We start from the raw sequence: 17,902 nt of genomic DNA on the forward strand, positions 1-17,902 counted from the left end.
GCCACCATGTGGTTGCTGGGAATTGAACTCAGGACCTTTGGAAGAGTAGGCAATGCTCTTAACCTCTGAGCCATCTCTCCAGCCCCCAGCATTTTTAATTCTTATTGTGGATTTCATAAAGCTGTTTGCAGAGTTTAATGATACAAGCCTCTGACTGTACTGTTTGGCAGTCTAGTTCGTGAAAACAGCCGTCCGTTTCCCTTCTCCACTCTTGCCACTTCAGTCTGTCGTGGGATTTTGTGGTCTGCATTTCGAGACATGGTCATCTCCGTTCTTGTGTGTGTGTGTGTGTGTGTGTGTATGTACGCACGCGTGCACGTATGTGCATTCATGTGCTCACCTGTTTGTGCAAGCCAGCTTATGGAGGCCAGAGGCCGATGTCAGGGGTCTTGTTCTGTTGCTTTCCACCGTACGTTTTGAGATAGAGCCTTTCAGTGAGCTCGCCTTTTTGACCAGACTAATCGACCAGCAGGGGCTGCCGGGCCTGGTGTCCCCTTGGCTGGTACTCACACTTGAGCCGCAGTTCACCCAGCTGACTTTCCACGTCCTTGGCTTATTTCCTCTAATGGCTGATCACTGTGCTGTGATGGATAGGCAACGTTTCATTTACCTGGTCATTTCAGGGACATGCAGGCTTTTACCGGTTTCGTAGTAGCAGCTGCTAGGATACATTATGCTAGTATACCTTTTGTAATGTGTGGTGGGTTTCCTTTATTCCTGGCTATGTTCTGTGAAATAGCACATTTTAAAATATCTTACCAAAATGACTTTCAAATAAAATTGACTTGATTTCTCCTAAATACAGTATTTTTATATCATCATCACCATCATCTTGATTTTTCGAGACAGGGTCCCTCTGGGTAGCCCTGCCTGTCTTGAAACTTGCTCTGTAGACCAGGGCGGCCTTGAACTCACAGAGATCCACCTGCCTCTGCCTCTGCTGGGGTTAAAGGCATGTGCCAGTATGGTTGGCTTGTTGAAACGTTTTCAAACCAAATGAACCACCCCCATCCTGCCCCCTGAATCTTTAGAGAAGTACCAAGGGTGATGTGAAGATCCAGATACTCCTGATTGTGTCTGAAAGGTTCTTGACACATGTCCTTTGACAGGAAGTAGTAGGGCCCTTCTGGCCATTGCCTGACAGGGCCAGAAGGAAAGTGCAGCCAGGGTGAGAGAAGAGATGGACACAGACAAGCTAAGGAAAAAAGAACTTCCTCGTCTGAAACAGGTGTTTAACCCCAGGGCAACTGGAGTCCTGGGAGCTTGGGATTCTCCTTTTAGCCCAGCTTTATAAGCAAGCTGCGCAATCAACTGTGTATCTCTCTGTTGTAGGGAGAGCAGTGCCCAGCCCACCCTGGAGGCCATGGAACTGCGGTCTGTCTATTCACAACTTTGAGACCACCTCTGACACCTGCTCATCTTTCCCAGCTTTGTAACATACTTTCAACTTTGACCTCCTGACTAGTTTTCCCCCTAATTTTTTTCATAACATGTACTTATTTAGCTGTGCATGTGTGTGCACTCATGACACACTTGTAGGTTAGAGACTGTTGGGGTCAAGTCAGCTCTCTCTTTCCACTGTGTCGATCCAGGGAACTGAGTGTGACTCCTCAGGTTTATGGTGGGCACATTCACTAACCGAGCCCTCTCCCAACCCCTGGCTACCATTTTCTTTGTTCTTTTCCTACAGTTTTTCAATTTTTACCTCTTGGTCCTCTTGCCTGGATGGGTGTTGTCCTGACCCCTCTATACTGGACCACAGCTCTGCTGCTCTCTGATCTAAGGACCCTGCTCCCAGTGTTTGTGTCCTAGGTGTGACAGCAGAACACAGAGCACTGTCAGTTCCCAGTTCTCTTCTGCCCCCCTCACGCCGCCGGGTGAAGCTTGGTAGATGGTGGCGATCATTTTTCCAGTTAGCGGCAGAAGTCCTCCAGTCCCTGCCGACAGACCCTAAATCTACGTCCAGTTTGTCAGCCGTGGGGCCTCCACACTGAGCCGGCCACTTCTGGCTCGCGCCGACACTCTCCTCGTGATGGGCTCTAGCTGCCCTTCACCACCCTCCACTGTAACATGAGGGCCAGCTTGTTGGGGTTTCTGTCCCGCCCAGTACCCCAACAAGCCAGCAAGTCCCAAGGAAAATCACACGGAGTCTACATCAGGTTATAAACTGATTGGCTCATTAGGTCAGGCTTCTTGTTAACTCTTATAACTTATATTAACCCATTATTCTCATCTATGTTAGCCATAATGGCTCTGTACCTTTTTCAGCTGGGCAGGTTACATGCTGTCTCTTCGGTGGTCTGCACAGGAATGGCTGAGAGAGCTTCTGCTTCCAGAATATCCCCGGTCTTTTTGCTCCACCCCTACTTCCTGTCTGGCTTTCCCGCCTATATTGCCTGCCTGGCCAATCAGCGTTTTATTAAAATATAATTGACACAATACAGACAATTCTCCCGCATCACTCCACAGTCCAGACTCCTGCAGTGACCAATGTTACCCTTGGTATGAAAGAGCTGACTCCCACGCCGGTGGGTTTTCTTCACTCTGAGTAAAATCCCAAGTCTTCACCGTGACCCTCAAGAATGAACCTGCCTCCTGGTTGACTTCAGAGGCTCAGTCCCTTGTTGTTCCTCAAATGTGCCCCCAGGGGTTCACTGTGCTCTCTCTGGATCTTCCCTTTAGGAGCAGAGGGGCTCACTCCTTCACTCCGCCTTAGCTTCTTTCAGTGTGCCAGGATTAGCGAAGCCAACTCTGGCCAATATTTTCTCCATTCACATCTGGTTGTGTTGGTCCCCCTGTTCCTTATTGTCCTTATCCCATCGATTTATCAGTGTTCATTTGTTGGTGGAGGGCCCTCTGAGAACTTGCAAGCAGTGTGTGAGAAGCCATGCTTCGATCATGTACAGGGACTGGCATGTGGTAGCTTCTTGGTATGTGTAGATTGGTGCGGGCTCCTGAGCGAATCTGACGGAGGTTCGTGTGGACTTTTTACAGTTCAGTAGGATGTGGGCTTCTGATTTTATTTTTATTTTTTGTTTTGGTTCTTCGAGACAGGGTTTTTCTGTGTAGCCTTGGCTGTTTTGGAATTCATTCTGTAGGCCAGATTGGCCTCGAACTCAGAGATCCTCTAGCCTCTGCCTCCTGAGTGCTGGGATTAAAGGTGTGCACCTGGCTGTTGGGGCTTATGGTTTTATGTTTATGGACTTTTCTCTGTTCTACAAGAGTTAGGAAATGAAATTGGAGTTTAGGACATTGGGTGGGTAGCAGTGGATGAGGAAAGGAAGTGAAAAAGGAAGCAACAGCTGGAGCCTGTGGTAGCAAGAGTCACAGCTAGGGTGGGTTGGCCACCTTACCTGCGGCCAGAGCAGCCTTCCCTTCCTTCTGTGTTTGGAAGGGAAGAGAGCCAAGTTTTGAATTTCCATGTTGAGCCAAACCATATAGAAAGTATACTATAGTATCACTTAATCTTCTCAATGAACCTTTCAGATATGAATAGTTATATCCATTTTATTGGTGAGGAAAGTGAGTTGGAAGAGATTAAGAAACATTTTGAGTCATGTAGCATTTAGGTGAGATGTCCTGGTCTGATGACTCAGTGGAGGGCATGCTCTTTCCGGTACTCACTGTAAAACCTGGAGAGAGTGTCTGTTCAGTTATTTAGATTTCACACGGTCTTGCAAGGTGAGAGAGTTTTCCCGCGTTGCATATCAGTCATTACAAACTCTGGCAAGTAGTTATCATTCTAACTTTGTAAGCAAGCAACTCTGGTGTCAGCCATGGGGGCCAGGAATGATTGTAAACCCTACGGCTACAAAGTAGCTGAGATTTGATGGTGACCTAACCTCTCAGAAATACTCTAACATTCCTGTGCATCACAAACTCAGGCATTCTTCAGCACCCACTGGTTATTTTTGACACATTGTATAAGCTAAATACATTATAGTATCATTACAGTGCTGGGAAAAAACCCTTGGCCAGAAAGAGCAAATTCTTCCCTTATACCTAAAAGCGAAGAGAGACTGGATCCAGCTTTTATTGCCAAGGCATGCATATTTACTTTATCTGGGTCTTTCAAAACCCTCATTTGAGTTTTTTTTATTCATATGCTATAAAAACTTTCAGAAATACTTCCTTCCACCCATGTCCCTAGCAGCCCAGTCTTCTTTCCCTATGTAATGGAGGTTGATCACTTTCTATATCTTTCTAGAAGCATTTTATGTATAGAGCAAATATGTAAAGCGGGCATGCTTTCTCAACTGCGTATCTTGAGATTACTCAGTACTAGTACACAGAGTCATTCTGACTTGTTTGCCTTGTGGTGTGGACACCATATCCCGGGCCTTCTGCATGCTAGGCGAGCTCTCCACCCTTCAGTTACCCTCCCATCCCCTTAGACTCTGCCCTTTTTTTGTGCTGTATTGATTTTGAAAGAATTGAAAGATAATTATGTCGGCTTTTCACAGAGAAACATGTATTTTCGGTATAGATTTCTTGACATGAACTTGTTGGGACAAAGCTTATTTTTGAGTGCTCAACTGCTGACCTATATTCTCAGTCCTTGTGGGTTTGTTTTAAATTTTTTTTAAACACTGATACACTTGGGCTGTTATTATGAATGTAGAAACAGCATTTTGACTTTGAATCTGCTTTTGCTGTCTCTTCTCTTTGTCGGCAACTGTTTGGTTTCTTTTCTAGTGACTGTGAAAAAATATGGGATAGGAATAGCTTAAGAGAGTGATCTGTTTCTGCTCATGGTTTAGGAGAAGGTATAGAGTCCATCATGCCGGGAGGACATGGCAGCAGAGGTGTGAGGCACTTTAGTCAGGACGCAGAGAGGAGTGGGTGCTGGTGTTTGACTCAGTTTCTCTTTTTATACATCCTTTTATTCAGTCAGGACCACAGCCCATGGGATGGTGCCTCCACATTCCGGACGGGTCTCCCCTTCTTGGCTAAACTTGTCTGGAGATACCCTCCCAGAGTCCTGGCTCCTAGGTGATTCCAAGGAACCATCACGCCCTCTGTAACTAAATTCATGACCGCTATGTCACAGGGCAACAACAACAAAAGACAGTACAGGCTGTAAACTTTGATGTTAGCATGGCAGATTAATGAATGCAGCACTGGAAGAGTGGTTTGGTTCTCTGTCTGTCTGTCTGTCTGTCTGTCTATTCATTTAATCAGACCTGATTTGGATCCTACTTTTACCAATTTACTGACTTTGTGACCTTCAGCAGATTATCTAACCATTGAGCCTGCATGGTTTTATCTGTGAAATGAGGACTACATCAGCCATACAGAGTTGTCATCCACCTTTAGACGGATGCACCATTTGAGTAGTTCTGCAAGTCAGTCATCCGAGACCCTTCTGGGGTGGCAGTGTTTTCCCTCTCCTTGGCACAAGGCATGTTGTTGATGGGACTTCAGATCTGACTGCGGGTTGAGTTCATGTACTGGATCAGGCGAACCTGACGAGGGCGTGGTCTAGGCAGAGGAGTCCAGTGTGATGAGGAAGCTCAGGGCTGGCAGGAGGATGGGATGTTAGAGTGTGGCTGCAGCAGTAGGAATCTTCTTCTGGACTAGCAGTCAACACCCTGAACAACTATTCACGGAAGGACAGGGCACGTGGTGTGGGAGATATGGGAACAGTTATTAAAACACTGCCAACACAGAAGTGTCCAAAATGACTCAACTTTAGAAATTCTCAAATGTTGCAGGCGATCCATCTAAAAGTGGACGGGCAGTAGCAGCCTTAGACACCTTTGTGTGGCCGATATTATTATCCAATTATCTATGTACACAGAAAAGGTTCTATGTATATGCTGAGCTTACCGAAACTTACTGGTAATAACAGGGCTTTGGGCCCCAGGATGAAATGGCGTCTGGATTTGTGGCGGAGAGATTTTATAGGAATGAACCTATGGAAGAAAAGAAGCACTGACCATTATCTGGTGAGGGGTTTATATCCAGAGTATAGAAAGGTTTTTTTTTGAGACTGGGTTTCTCTTTGTAGCTCTGACTGGTTTGGAACTCGCTGTATAAACCAAGCTGGCTTTGAACTCAAAGAGATCTTCCTAAGTCTGCTTTCCTGGTGCTGGGATTAAAGGCATGGTCACTCTAGCTGGCTATAAAATAGCTTCTTATTCTGTTTAAAAGTGGGCAGTGATTTGAATAGACATTTCTACCAAGAAGATGTACTTAAGGCCAATAAGTATATAAAAAGACACTCAGTATCCTATTAGGGAAATACAGACCGAAACTTTGGTGAGGTAGTGTTTCAGTGTGTATGGTAACAGTGATGGTCAGAAAGGCTGTATTTTAGATACTTGCGTTAGGTGAGATGAAGTCTGCCAGACATAAGGGCTCATGATGCATAAAAATGGACTGGGGTTCCGCAGTCTTAGAAAACTAATGACCCCTCAGAAAGCTAAAAGTAGTGTACATTACTTCGAACACCCCGGAAGCAGAGGTAGGCAGATCTCTGAGTTCGAGGCCAGCCTGGCGTACGTGGTGAGTTCTGGGTCATCCAGGGTTACATAGTGAGACCCTGTCTCAAAACAAACCAAACTCAAACCAAAACCAGACCCAAAATAGTAAAGTTACCATATGATCCAGCCACCTGCCATTAAATACATACCTAAGGAAAGTAGACATGCCTGTGTATTTTTACAACAACTAGAGTTCACATATCCACCCACATGTAGAAAAAGCCACACTGTCCTGCAGATAGTGAATGGATGGAGTGTGTTTACACAAACACTGGTGTGAAACAAGGAATGAGGAAGGAGGCGCTGAAGCAGGCTGTAACCGTGGATGACCCTGGAAATGTGACAGGAGCTAGACACAGACCATATACTGCGACACCACGTGCGGACGGGTGTCTCGAGACAGCAGCTGGCTGGGTCGGTGACTTCAGGGTGGGCGTGGGTATGGGAGGTGAGACTGGCAGCTGGTGGCTAAGGGGCTCTTTCTTGGGGTATTGAAAATGTTCTGGGGTTAGAGGGACAGTGGTGTTGCACAACCTGCAAAGATGGAAAAGGCCTAGAATCGTGGACTTTGCACCAGTGGGTTTTCTGGTATTGACTTATACTCCAATAATAGGTTTTACACCAAAAAGGACCTGAGAGATTGCTCAGTGAGTAAAGGCACTGGCTTACCACCAAATCTGAGTTCGATCCCTGACTTTATGTGATGGAAGGAGAGAACTGACTTCTGCAATTTGCCCTACGGTCTTCAAATACACGTTGTGGTGTGCACACACATGTGCACATATATATATATATACACAGACACACAGATAAGGAAAAGACAAGAAAGTGTGGTTGGATTCTGGGAAGAGCCGGGATTGCTAAAACGATTATCACTGTAAGAAAAAGATTTCAGAGAAGACAACCATCTAAGAAGTCACCCCGGAACTAGGGTGCCCGGTGGTTGGGAACATCAGTGGCGATGTTAGGATTCAGGGTCAAATAGAAGCAATCAGTGGTCACCTTTGCTTTATGTCAAGGTCACATGAGTAGTGAAGGTGACGATTCTGAAACTCTGTGCTGACTCGAGGCCCAACTGATCTGCAGCGAGGACAGAAGTGGGCAGTGAGGATCCTGGTACGGAGAGGCAGGGTTGTTCAGAAGAAGCCTTGGCAGCTGCGTGCCCCAGAAGTTCAGCTAAGGAGTGCTGTTCAGGCAGCGGTGGTCTCCCTGAGATAGAGGCGAGGAAATAGGCAGCAGCTACCGGAGTGCGAAGGACAAGGGAGACCTGTGAACGCCCTAGGAGAGCAGAAGGACACACATAGCTCGGAAGGGCCACTGCTAAGGGATTTACTCAGCTCCTCCACAAGTGACATGCAGCTAGGCTGTCTCTGTTGTGTGGCTTCTGTCTGTGCTGTCCTTCTTTTTATTTGTTTATTTTTTATTCTTGAATACAGTGAGTGTCTCCCTGTGTAGCACAAACTGGCTTCAAACTCATGATTCTCCTGCCTCAGTACGGGTTGCTGGCATTGTAGGCATGTGTAGCTAAACATAGCTAATTCTTATTCTTAAATATGTATTCAGTGTTTATGTATTATCTATTGAAATAAAAATCCAATGGTTGCTCTGTGTGTGTGTGTGTGTGTGTGTGTGTGTGTGTGTTTGTGTGTGTTATGCCGTGGACAGCTCATGGGTGTTGGTGCTCTCCTTCTCCCCTCTGGATACTGGGTTGAACTCAGGTCCTTAGGTTTGGTGGCAAGCACCTTTTCCTACTGAGCCATCTCTTTGGCAATAAATAAGCATTTATCACGTTACATGAAATAGGCCATTGACCCACTGTTGCCCATTGCCTGCTAACTGCTCTGTCAGCTCCAGAAGATAAGCAGATAGCTGTGTAGTGGTAATGTAGTTAAGGTTGTCTCATCCCCAAGTGGTTGATGTGGATGTACAGCGCCCGTGGCCATAGCAGCTGTTCCTCTGTCCCCAACCCCCACCCCCGTGCAGCTTTCAGACTGCACACAGAACGTTTGTGTCTTCTTGTCCAGTCAGGTGGGAATAACCTGTCCGGCAGGTTAGCCTTACAGGTGTGGTAGGATGGTGGAGGAATGGGGAGAAAACAGTTTCTCCTTTGAACCTGTGTATTTGGGAGAATAAAAGGTGCTCAATAAGCTGAGGCTGTTAGGGCGCTGATGCCCCGAAATGACAATTTACCCCCTCGTAATTTTCCCTCCATGGAGAATGGAGCTCTTCCTTTTCATTTTGACCCGAATGTTACTAACAATTCCTTTTAATTCAGAATATTGGGGGGCGGAGGGCAGCACCGAAGATTGACCCCAAGGCTTTGTGTGTGCTCTTTTACTCTGTGTCCGGCCGCCAGGCTACACCCCAGCCTGGATCTTGTTCTTTCTAAGGGGAGACATTGGTGCGTAGGTTGAGCTGAACTGTCTACTGCTGTGTGCCCACATTGCCCTGGGCTGTCCCACCTGCTGCCTCTGGGTGAGTTGAGGGTTCCGGAGGGAATGGAGGAACAGTGGGGAGAGCAGGAGGTGTTAGGTGATGCTGTGTGAAGAATGTATTTTAGAACGAAGCGGAAACCTGGGAAGAGAGCGAGAGTGGGGAGTGGAGGCGGGTGGGCGAGGCTGGGGTGCGCAAGAGGTTCCTGAGGACAGTTTTCCTCCTGATGAGTCTCCATCTGGCTGGCCCTACACCCTGGAGAAGCCAAAGAAATCCACTTCCCATTTCCTCTTGGACCAGGTGACGGTGCCCTAGAGCTTAGAACTGGTGGGGGCTGGTACTGGCTCAGGACTGTGTTTCTGTGTTTTGGCCTATGGGCATAACCCCAGTTTAGGAAGAAAAAGTTCCCTGGGGGAGCTGAGACCCACATAATTGACTTAGAAACAACTCTGCCAGGGACAGGCTTGTAATGGACTATGCTGTGCTTTGGTGGTGGCGTAGCTGGTCCAGTCGCCTACAGCCGCAAGCTGAAGGTGGGTAGAAGTGACCTGAGTCCCTAGGCACCCTGGCTGGCTTTAGGCAGTCTGGGACAATTAGCATTTACCAAAGGCCTCAGTTTTGCTAATAAGATAAACTTGCTGGACTTAGTGAAGCTTTTATCAATTAATCTGCATTTGAATCCCAGGGCGTACGTTATGACCATAACTGTAATTAATTGTGTTCCTTGAAATTTCATTTAGGAAAAACTAGTCACTTGTGGGCTGTCAATCATATGGGAGCATTTGACATAAAGGTTAGGGTGGTGGTGAGAACAAAGGTTCTCTGTGTCTTGACAGCTGCTCTGTCAAGCCTGCCCTGGCCACAGCTGCCCAAAGCTGCAGGGCTGGTGTTAGCAGAGGAATCCCCACTGTTTGTGTAGAGACCAGAGACGCTGGTGGGAGGGCCCTCGCTCCCTCCCCACCACTGATTGGCTTTCCCCACAGCCCATATTTTGAGGTTGTGGCTGTGATCAAGATGGCAAGGTGCTGACTCCGGAGATGTTCTAAGACGTGAGCTACACCGTGTGGTGTCAGGCCAAGGTCCATTTGACCTGGGGAGTCCATGGTGTTATTTTAACTGGAACAAAAATGCTTAGTTCTGTTGAAGCCCCAAAGATCGAGAATAAAACAGGTGGTGCCCAGTTGTCATATTCCAAGGACCGGTGCAGAGGCTTTTACACACTTAGGTCACACCTACCTCCAGGGAATGTTGGAAGTTCAGGGTTCTAGTAAGGATGTCTGTGGGGAGCTGGGATGTGTTCTGCGTGCCTTCTTTCCACGTCTCGGGGAGTAAATGCGAAACTCGCTTCTTGTTTTTTCGATATATTTTTACTTATATGTGTGTGTGTGTGTGTGTGTGTGTGTGTGTGTGTGTGTGTATCTGTCTGTGTGTATGAGTCCTGGTTTCCTCTTGAGGTCAAGGAGAGGGTGTCTAGTGCCCTGTGGGCCAGAATTCTAGGTGGTTGTGAGCCACCGGGTTGATGTACGTGCTGGAAATCAAACTCATGCCCTGGAAGCATAACTGCTGAGTCACCTCTTACCCATGGGGGTTGCTTCTGAAGTCTTTCTGTAGCCCAAATGAACGGGCAGGGCCCTCTAACAAACTCTTTCTGAGAGCATGGCAGTTTGGGTCGACCTACGGATCAGGGTGGCGTCTATAGATCTGTAGCCCCAAGTGGGCGGAGCAGAGGCCACTGAATGGTGAGTTGTCTGGATTCAGGAAGGTTACCACCTGGTAACACTGGGTGGAACTGGTGTAAAGCCACCTAGACAGGCCCAGCATGCATTGTTGGCCACTTGAAAGGTGACTTGAGTCAGGAGGGACCCAAGAAAGCCTCTGAGATTCAGGGTTGGGAGTTGTAAGTAGGCTTCACTCAAGGCCTGCGAGTTTTATGTCACACACTCCATCTTGGGGACTCTCCCAGGAAACCCGCAGGCATTCATGAGAAAGAGCGTCAAAGTTCATTGGTGTGGTCTTTTGACTCTCCTTGTCCCTACCCACTCCTTCAGTTCCTACCCCAAGGAGCCAGAGATAAAGTGAGTGTGGGCAGGAGAGATGCAGAATAAAGGAGAAAGGCAAGGTGAGGGGTGCTGCCACACCCACGCTTGGTTATGTGCTGCATGGGGGAGCCCAGACTTGGGCGAGCGCTGACTAACACTGTTGAGACACTGAACTGGGCACACTGAGCATGGAAGGAGCATGTTCCTGAGAACAACTTGAAGATCGTAGGTAAAGACTGCAAAGGATTGTGGTTCTGTTAAGGAGCAAGGAACACCTTGTAGAGGGCCTTGAGAGTCTTCATGTAAACCCCGACGAGCTTGTTTACACATTTCACTTTGCACCTTGTGAAAAAAGTAGGCTAAAGGGGAAGTGAGGTAGCGCGAGAGACACTACACTGAGTGTAAACACAGTCCGTCGCATACCCCTGAGAACAAGTAGGTGTTCTTTATTTTTACTAGCATTGCTAACCATACATACTAGTAAGTTTCATTGTGGTGTGTGTGTATAGACAAATGCACACACATCTACATGTACAATGTATTTTTTATCAGGTGTGCCTCACTGCTCTTTCTTCCACTGATCCCAGTTCTCACCCCCCACCCCCGTGTTTTGTTTGCACGTGTGTGTGTGTGTGTGTGTGTGTGTGTGTGTGTGTGTGTGTGTTTGAAGGGGAAGTTGTGCTGCTGTGGCTGGAACTTTGGGCCTTGTGTATTCCAGGCAAGCTCTTTACCACAGAGCTGCCCCCTCCATGCCCAAGGGAAGAGGCTGGGATGGGAACAGGTGGCGCTAGATCACTTTCTGGTGAGTGTTGGGGGTGTCTTAGGGACAGAAGGATGTGAGTTGGAGTGTATGCTAGTGATAGACCTACTGTGTGTCATATGTTGTGTGTTTTATTTCTGTCTCACAAACAAGGAAGCTGAGGTTCAGATGTATATGAGCTGTGTGGTTTCTTAAAGGAGGACAAACATAGAGCCACACCCTCGATGTCTCACTTGTCCCCCACCTCAGTTCTGCCTTCCTCTGCTGCCTCCCTTGGTGGCTACACAATAGAGACACAGCAGGATGGAGGTGGGGGGAACTCAGCCAGCCTGTCCCGTGCTGGGTGAGGAGAGTGGAGGATGCAGTGGTCACTAGAAACTGGCAGCCTGAATTCCGGAGGTGACTGTGTGGAATTCTGGTCCCTGGAAAAGAGAATGGGGCTGTGCACCTCTTTCCTAGGAGGCTGTCTTCTTGCCACATGTGAGTGGGCTTTGGCGTATGCCTACCGTAATACCTTTTAAAAAGAAAGATTTATTTATTTATCTTATGTGCCTTAGTAGTTTACCTATATGTGTACCCTGGTACTTGGAGAGGCCAGAAGAAGACTTCTGATCCTGGAGTTACGGAAGGTTGTGAGCCACCACCGTGTGGGTGCTGAGAATTGAACCTGGGTCCTCTGCAACAGCAGCCAGTGCTCTTACCTGCTCAGCCACCCCTCCCACCCCTGTTGAGATTTTGAATTCATCTAAGGGCTCAAACATCTGCCAAGTGTGGCTTCTGGATTTGAATTTCAATCCCCTGACTCCAGAGGCCCTCATTTTCGCATCATGTTGTCTGCAGGAAGACAGTTAGAAAAGACTCATGAGAAAGACATTATAAATGCCTCTAATCAAAGGAACCAAACAGTTATTAAATCTCAGGATATGCTTTATTATAGCAGAGAGAAAAGTAAGACTTGTTTTGTGAGTGGAAGTGTCAGTAGGGCGATGCTGACTTACAGTGGAGTGGGGGACGCACGACTCAGGAGGTCTTTGGGGACTTTGTGTCTAGAATGTTTCAAGATCCCTCCTAGGAGAGTTGGGCAGGAGCTCAGGAAGATGGGTGTGGGTTTGTTAATCTTGTCTTTTCTCTCTCCCTCTCCATCCTCTTCTCTCTCTCCCTTCTCCTTGGTAGTATGTTTCCTTATTTCATAGGCCAATGGAGAATTTGATATTCAATAAATGGCAAAATTCTTAGGATATTATAGACTTAGCATCAGGTCTGAACTTACAGCGCAGTCCTCCTGCTTGTTAGTTGGGCAGCCTTGAAGAAAGTGTAACTCTCTGATTAGAGATGTTTGTAAAAGGGAGGATTCTGTTGGAAAGGTCAAGGTGAGAATTAAATGAGAAAATCTATTAAGTAGTAAACAAGGCAGGAGGAGCCCAGCCCCACCGCCTGCTGCTTTGTGATGGGGGCAGGAAGGAAGGAGGCCCAGTGTGCCCACCCACAGAGAGGCACCTTGGTCTGGCTGGAAGGTGCCCAGCAGGACTCCCCCCCCCCACCTCCACCCCACACAGGGAGTACTGGAGCTACATTTGGTGGTGAAGTTCTAGCCCTTTCTTCTCAGGCAATAGTCTTGTCTTTACCCTGCTACGTTCTGACTGGGTTGGGGGAAGAAATGGACACAATGTAATTTTAGAAAAGTAACAGTAAGATCCATGTGTAGTTGAGAGAGGGAGAGAGCAGGAAGGAGAGGGAGGGAGGGAGGAAGAACAGGCCTACAAAGTTTTCTGAGGTCATTTGTAAGCTCAGGATCAGGGCATGAACCCTTAGCTTCTTGATTTGACCCCATGGTTCTCTTAAAAATGATTTTGTTAGTGTGTGCTAATTATACAGTGATGATTATGTGATTTCCATACAGATGTTTTGGTCGTATTCACTTCCATTAGCCGCTCTTGTGTGTTCCTCCCCACCCCGCATCTGCAGACCCCCCTCATCTTCCTAGCTGTCTCTAGCTCTGACACTCCATAACTTTTATTTTAAAAGAATTCTGTTGACAGTATAACACACACCCATATTCCTTTTCAGGATCTGGTACTTTGAAAGATTTTTCAGCTCTTACTCTTTTATATTCCTCCTTCCACATTGTGTCCTTCAGGAAACCCCTGAGACTTCCGAGATTGGTATGAACCCAGGGGTGCGTAGATGTGTTTGCCTCCTCTGAGGTACTTCTGAGCTAATCTCCTTTCTTCTTTATGCATGAGGGTGGGAATTAACCACAGTGCCGGATCCCTAGTCCCCGGTGTGGTCCAGACTCCGCCCTGTGGCTGTATTTGGGAACTGCACTTTCCCACCAGGCTTGCCTCAGGAGAAAGTGGTTGTCGCTATTGTCCCTTGGAATGCGGAAGGACAGCTCCTTCTTGTCATCTCTTCCCCATTTTCCTGTTTCACTGAGCCTGCAGCTCGGGAGTTTCTTGTTCTCTTAGAGGCCAAACTTTTGGAGGAGGCCCCTTGTTGGTTCCCGGCTGCTCAGTCCCTCTGAAGTAATCACACAGAAAGTATATTATTTAAAACACTGCTTGGCCCATTAGCCCTAGCTTCTTATTGACTAACTCTACATATTTAACCCATTTTTATTAATCTGTGTATCGCCACAATGCTGTGTGGCTTACCAGCTAAAATTCTGCCGTTTGTCTCCAGCAGGGCTACATGGCTTCTCCCTCACTCCACCCTTCTTTCTCCCAGCATTCAGTTTAGGTTTCCCTGCCTAGCTCTGTTCTATGTTATCAAGACACAAGCCAGTTTTCTTTATTTATTAACCAATAAAAACAACACATAGACATAAGGACCTCCCACACCACCAAACAGAGAGCCTGTACCCTGGAGGGTCCAGAGCTTGTCTGCTCATCACAGCATCTTGAGCTGTGCAGGACAGCCTTACCTAGATCAGATCTTTTCTTTTTTTCTGATTTTGGTTTTTTTGAGACAGGATTTCTTTGTGTAGCCCTGGCCATCCTAGAACTCAGCCAGGCTGGTCTCGAACTCATAGAGATCCGCCTGCCTCTGCCTCCTGAGTGCTGGGATCAAAGGTGTGCACCACCACCGCTGACTGCCCAGACCAGTTCTTATCAGGGACATTAGATCTCCCCACCCAAGTGGAATAACTTCTCCAGTGGAATGCCCCTTGGTCTTTCGGTAGACATCTTCTTTCTTCTGGCTAGGACTTTTCTCCATGTGTGCTGTTGGCAAACCACCCTCTCTTCTGATGCATTTGGTCCCTCTTGATTTCCTGAAGCTCAGCACCCCCTCCCCCAGTGTTCTCTGCAGCTGGAGTCTTTTTCTGGTCGGTTACTGGAGCGCTGTGGACATACCCACAGCTCCATGTATAGTCGCAGCCTGGGGCACTGTGGACATGCACACTGCTCATGTGTAGTCGCAGCCTGGGGCGCTGTTGACACGCACACAACTCCATGTGTAGTCGCAGCCTGGGGCTCTTATTTTGTTGTCTCCTGAGCACGCACGGCATTGGCACTTCATGCTGGTTCTATTTGGCTTAACCTGTCTGTATCCTTCTTATTAGTTTGTTGCTGTTGGGAATTGACCTGAGCATGCCCAGCAAGTGCCCTGCTAACAAGCCACAGCTCCACCATGTCTCGGTAATTCTCTTGTAGCTCAGTGGTTGAGTGTTCTTCAAGGGGATCACTGAGCTCTGTCGCTGAGGAGTACAAAGTGGGTGTTCACCATGTTCTAGTTGTGACATTGAACTAAGAGTGTAGGAAAACTGACCGAAGGGCTTATCAAACTGTGCACAAACTCAAAAACTTTTGTGTACTGTGTAAGAAACTAACTGCTGGTCACCCCTGGAGGCACAAGATGTTCTTAGCTCCTCAAGAGACTGAAGTGCGTGGATCATAAGTTCAAGACTTGCCAGGGCAGCTTAGTAAGATGGTGTCTCAACATCAAAAATAAGAGGAGGGCTGGGGATATGCTTCAGTGTTGGGTCTTTTGCCTGATATGCCCCAGTCTTAGCTTCAGTCCCCAGCACCATGGGAAAAAACCAACACCCCAAACACACAAGCAATCACCAGACAGATAATAAACCACCGATTCTAAGGAGAAATAGGGAACTATTGTATAGTTGTAATCTTTACACATAGAAATTATACACATGTTAAATGAACAAGATAGATTTACGCCTCAGTGTTTATCTGTGTAATTGCCACTTAAATCCTGAGAATATTTTCCGAAGCCCAGATGGGAGCTTATCTGGGTTCTTAACATTCAGACACCAAGTTCCAGATGGCTCATGGCAGGTCTTGGGTAACTGGGGCTGAATCATTACAGCCACCCTCCCTCCGCCGCAGGGGAGCACGGCTTTAGACTTGATGCAGCATGGGGCAGCCTGCCACGGCAGCCCAGGTATTGCTATGACCGAAGTGTGTCACAGCGGTGATCACACTCCCTGAGCACTGCTCTGGTCCGCCTGTTCCTACTGTTCCTGTTCTGGGTGCTGAAGGTTTGAGCCCCAGAGATTTGCCTCAGACCCCATAATGTGGAAATAGCAGTTAGAATTAAACTCAACATTACCAGGGGTTGTTTCTTCTTTTTTAAAAATAAAGGTTTATTTTTATTTTATTTGTTTCGGTGTTTTGCTTGCAGGTACATCTGTTTATCATGTGTGTGTAGTACCTATAGAGGCCAGGAAAGAGCATGGGATGCTCTGGAACTTGAATTATAGATGGTTGTGAGCTGCCATGTGGCTGCTGGAAACTGAATCCAGGCCCTCTGAAGGAGTAGTCAGTGCTCTTAACCCCGGAACTGATTCTCCAGTCCAGGGAGACTGCTTTTCATTGATGACCCATTGCTTCATTCTGTTTCTAAGTCCAGGTGATGGTGGTAGTGTTTTTTAAAGACAGGGTCTCCTGTGTCGCAGGCTGGCTTAGAACTGACTGCGTAGCTGAGGTTGACCTTGAGGTTCTGGTCCCCTTACCCAGTGTACCACCACACTAGGCTAGTGTTGGAGGTTAGTGTAGGTGCTGGGGCCAGAGAGGGGGCTCAGCAGTTAGGAGTGCTTATTCCTCAAGATTGGGGCCTGGAGTTGGCACAGCAGCATCCATGTTCCTGCATGCCTCAGCACTGAAGGTGTAGGGACTTGAGACTTGCTGGCTTCTATTCTAGGCAAAATCTGGGGGTTCTGGGTTCAGGGAGACACTGCCTCAGAAGGCATGCATGATCCTCTCACATGTGCATATACATCACATACATGTGCATGTATGTGTACTCACATGCACTAACACACTAAAAAAACAAGGAAAAAATTTAAGTGGAAAAATTTGTGCCAATGTTAGGAAAGTGGCAATCTTAAAATATTAAGATTGTGTTCCAAAGATTATCCTTCAAAGCAAACTTCTGCAGGTACTAAAAGGAAAATCAAACAATTGCCGTGTTTCAAGGTCCTGTAAGCAAACAGCACATGCCACTGTTTTCATTTAGTCTCATAGGGCAAAATACTGTTGTTTGAAGCCATCCAGCTATTACGTAGACATTTATAAAATTTATAAAAACACTTACTCACTCATTGCTTCATTTTGTTTTTAGCTGGAGGAGTGGGAACTTTCACCTTTCCTATTCACCCTTAGGAGTTGGTATGGCTCTGTCTGTGCCATGTCCCCTCACTCTCAACCCCTTTCCTTAAGTATTTTCATTATTGTTATGTTCGTCTTTACACTCATATCCTTGATTTTTCTTTTCAACTTGCTCTGTTCCTTTCTTGCCAAACATTTGCAAGGCCCCTGGTTTCATTCCTTGTACTGCAGAGGGAAGGAGTAATAAAATTCAGGTTTTACAGGATAAAATCATTGCAGGAAGCATCAGATGGTTGTAAAAAAAACACAAAAGAAATTCATCACGAGCCTGGTATAGATGCACACCTGTAATCTAGCACTTGATGTGTAGGTGAGAGGATTAGGGGTTCATGGTCAGCTGGGCTACTCGAGATCCTTCCTTTGAAGCCCCCATTCCTTATTAAATAAAATGTTCCCCTAACTTTGAAAGTAGAAGCAGCTTTATCCCAAAAGGGCAATCCTGTCCTCAGACTGCATCCTCAGACTGATGCCTCAGACTGCATGCCAGCTTCTGTCTCCTGCCTTATAGTCCTCTCTCTGTCCAGCCATAACCCTCCTATCTCTACTCCCTACCGCTGGGAT

At 47.1% G+C, this 17,902-nt stretch overlaps 1 protein-coding gene across 3 annotated transcripts in view; it reads left to right on the forward strand.

The window, feature by feature from the left end:
* The window catches only part of Rras2 (RAS related 2), a 70,171-nt gene that overhangs the window by 38,207 nt on the left and 14,062 nt on the right, over nt 1-17,902 (forward strand). Inside the window, exon 1 of one of the 3 annotated variants that reach the window (XM_085692937.2) lies at nt 15,290-15,352. The exons of the other annotated variants lie outside the window; for them this stretch is intronic. Within the exon in view, the coding sequence (XP_085549063.1) occupies nt 15,305-15,352 (48 nt within the window). The 5' untranslated portion in view covers nt 15,290-15,304. Of the gene's footprint in view, nt 1-15,289; nt 15,353-17,902 lie in introns of those variants that run through there. 3 annotated transcript variants of the gene reach the window in all.

The sequence above is a fragment of the Myodes glareolus genome, chromosome 7 (assembly GCF_982192425.1).
Source record: "Myodes glareolus chromosome 7, mMyoGla1.1, whole genome shotgun sequence".
Lineage (NCBI taxonomy): Eukaryota > Metazoa > Chordata > Mammalia > Rodentia > Cricetidae > Myodes > Myodes glareolus.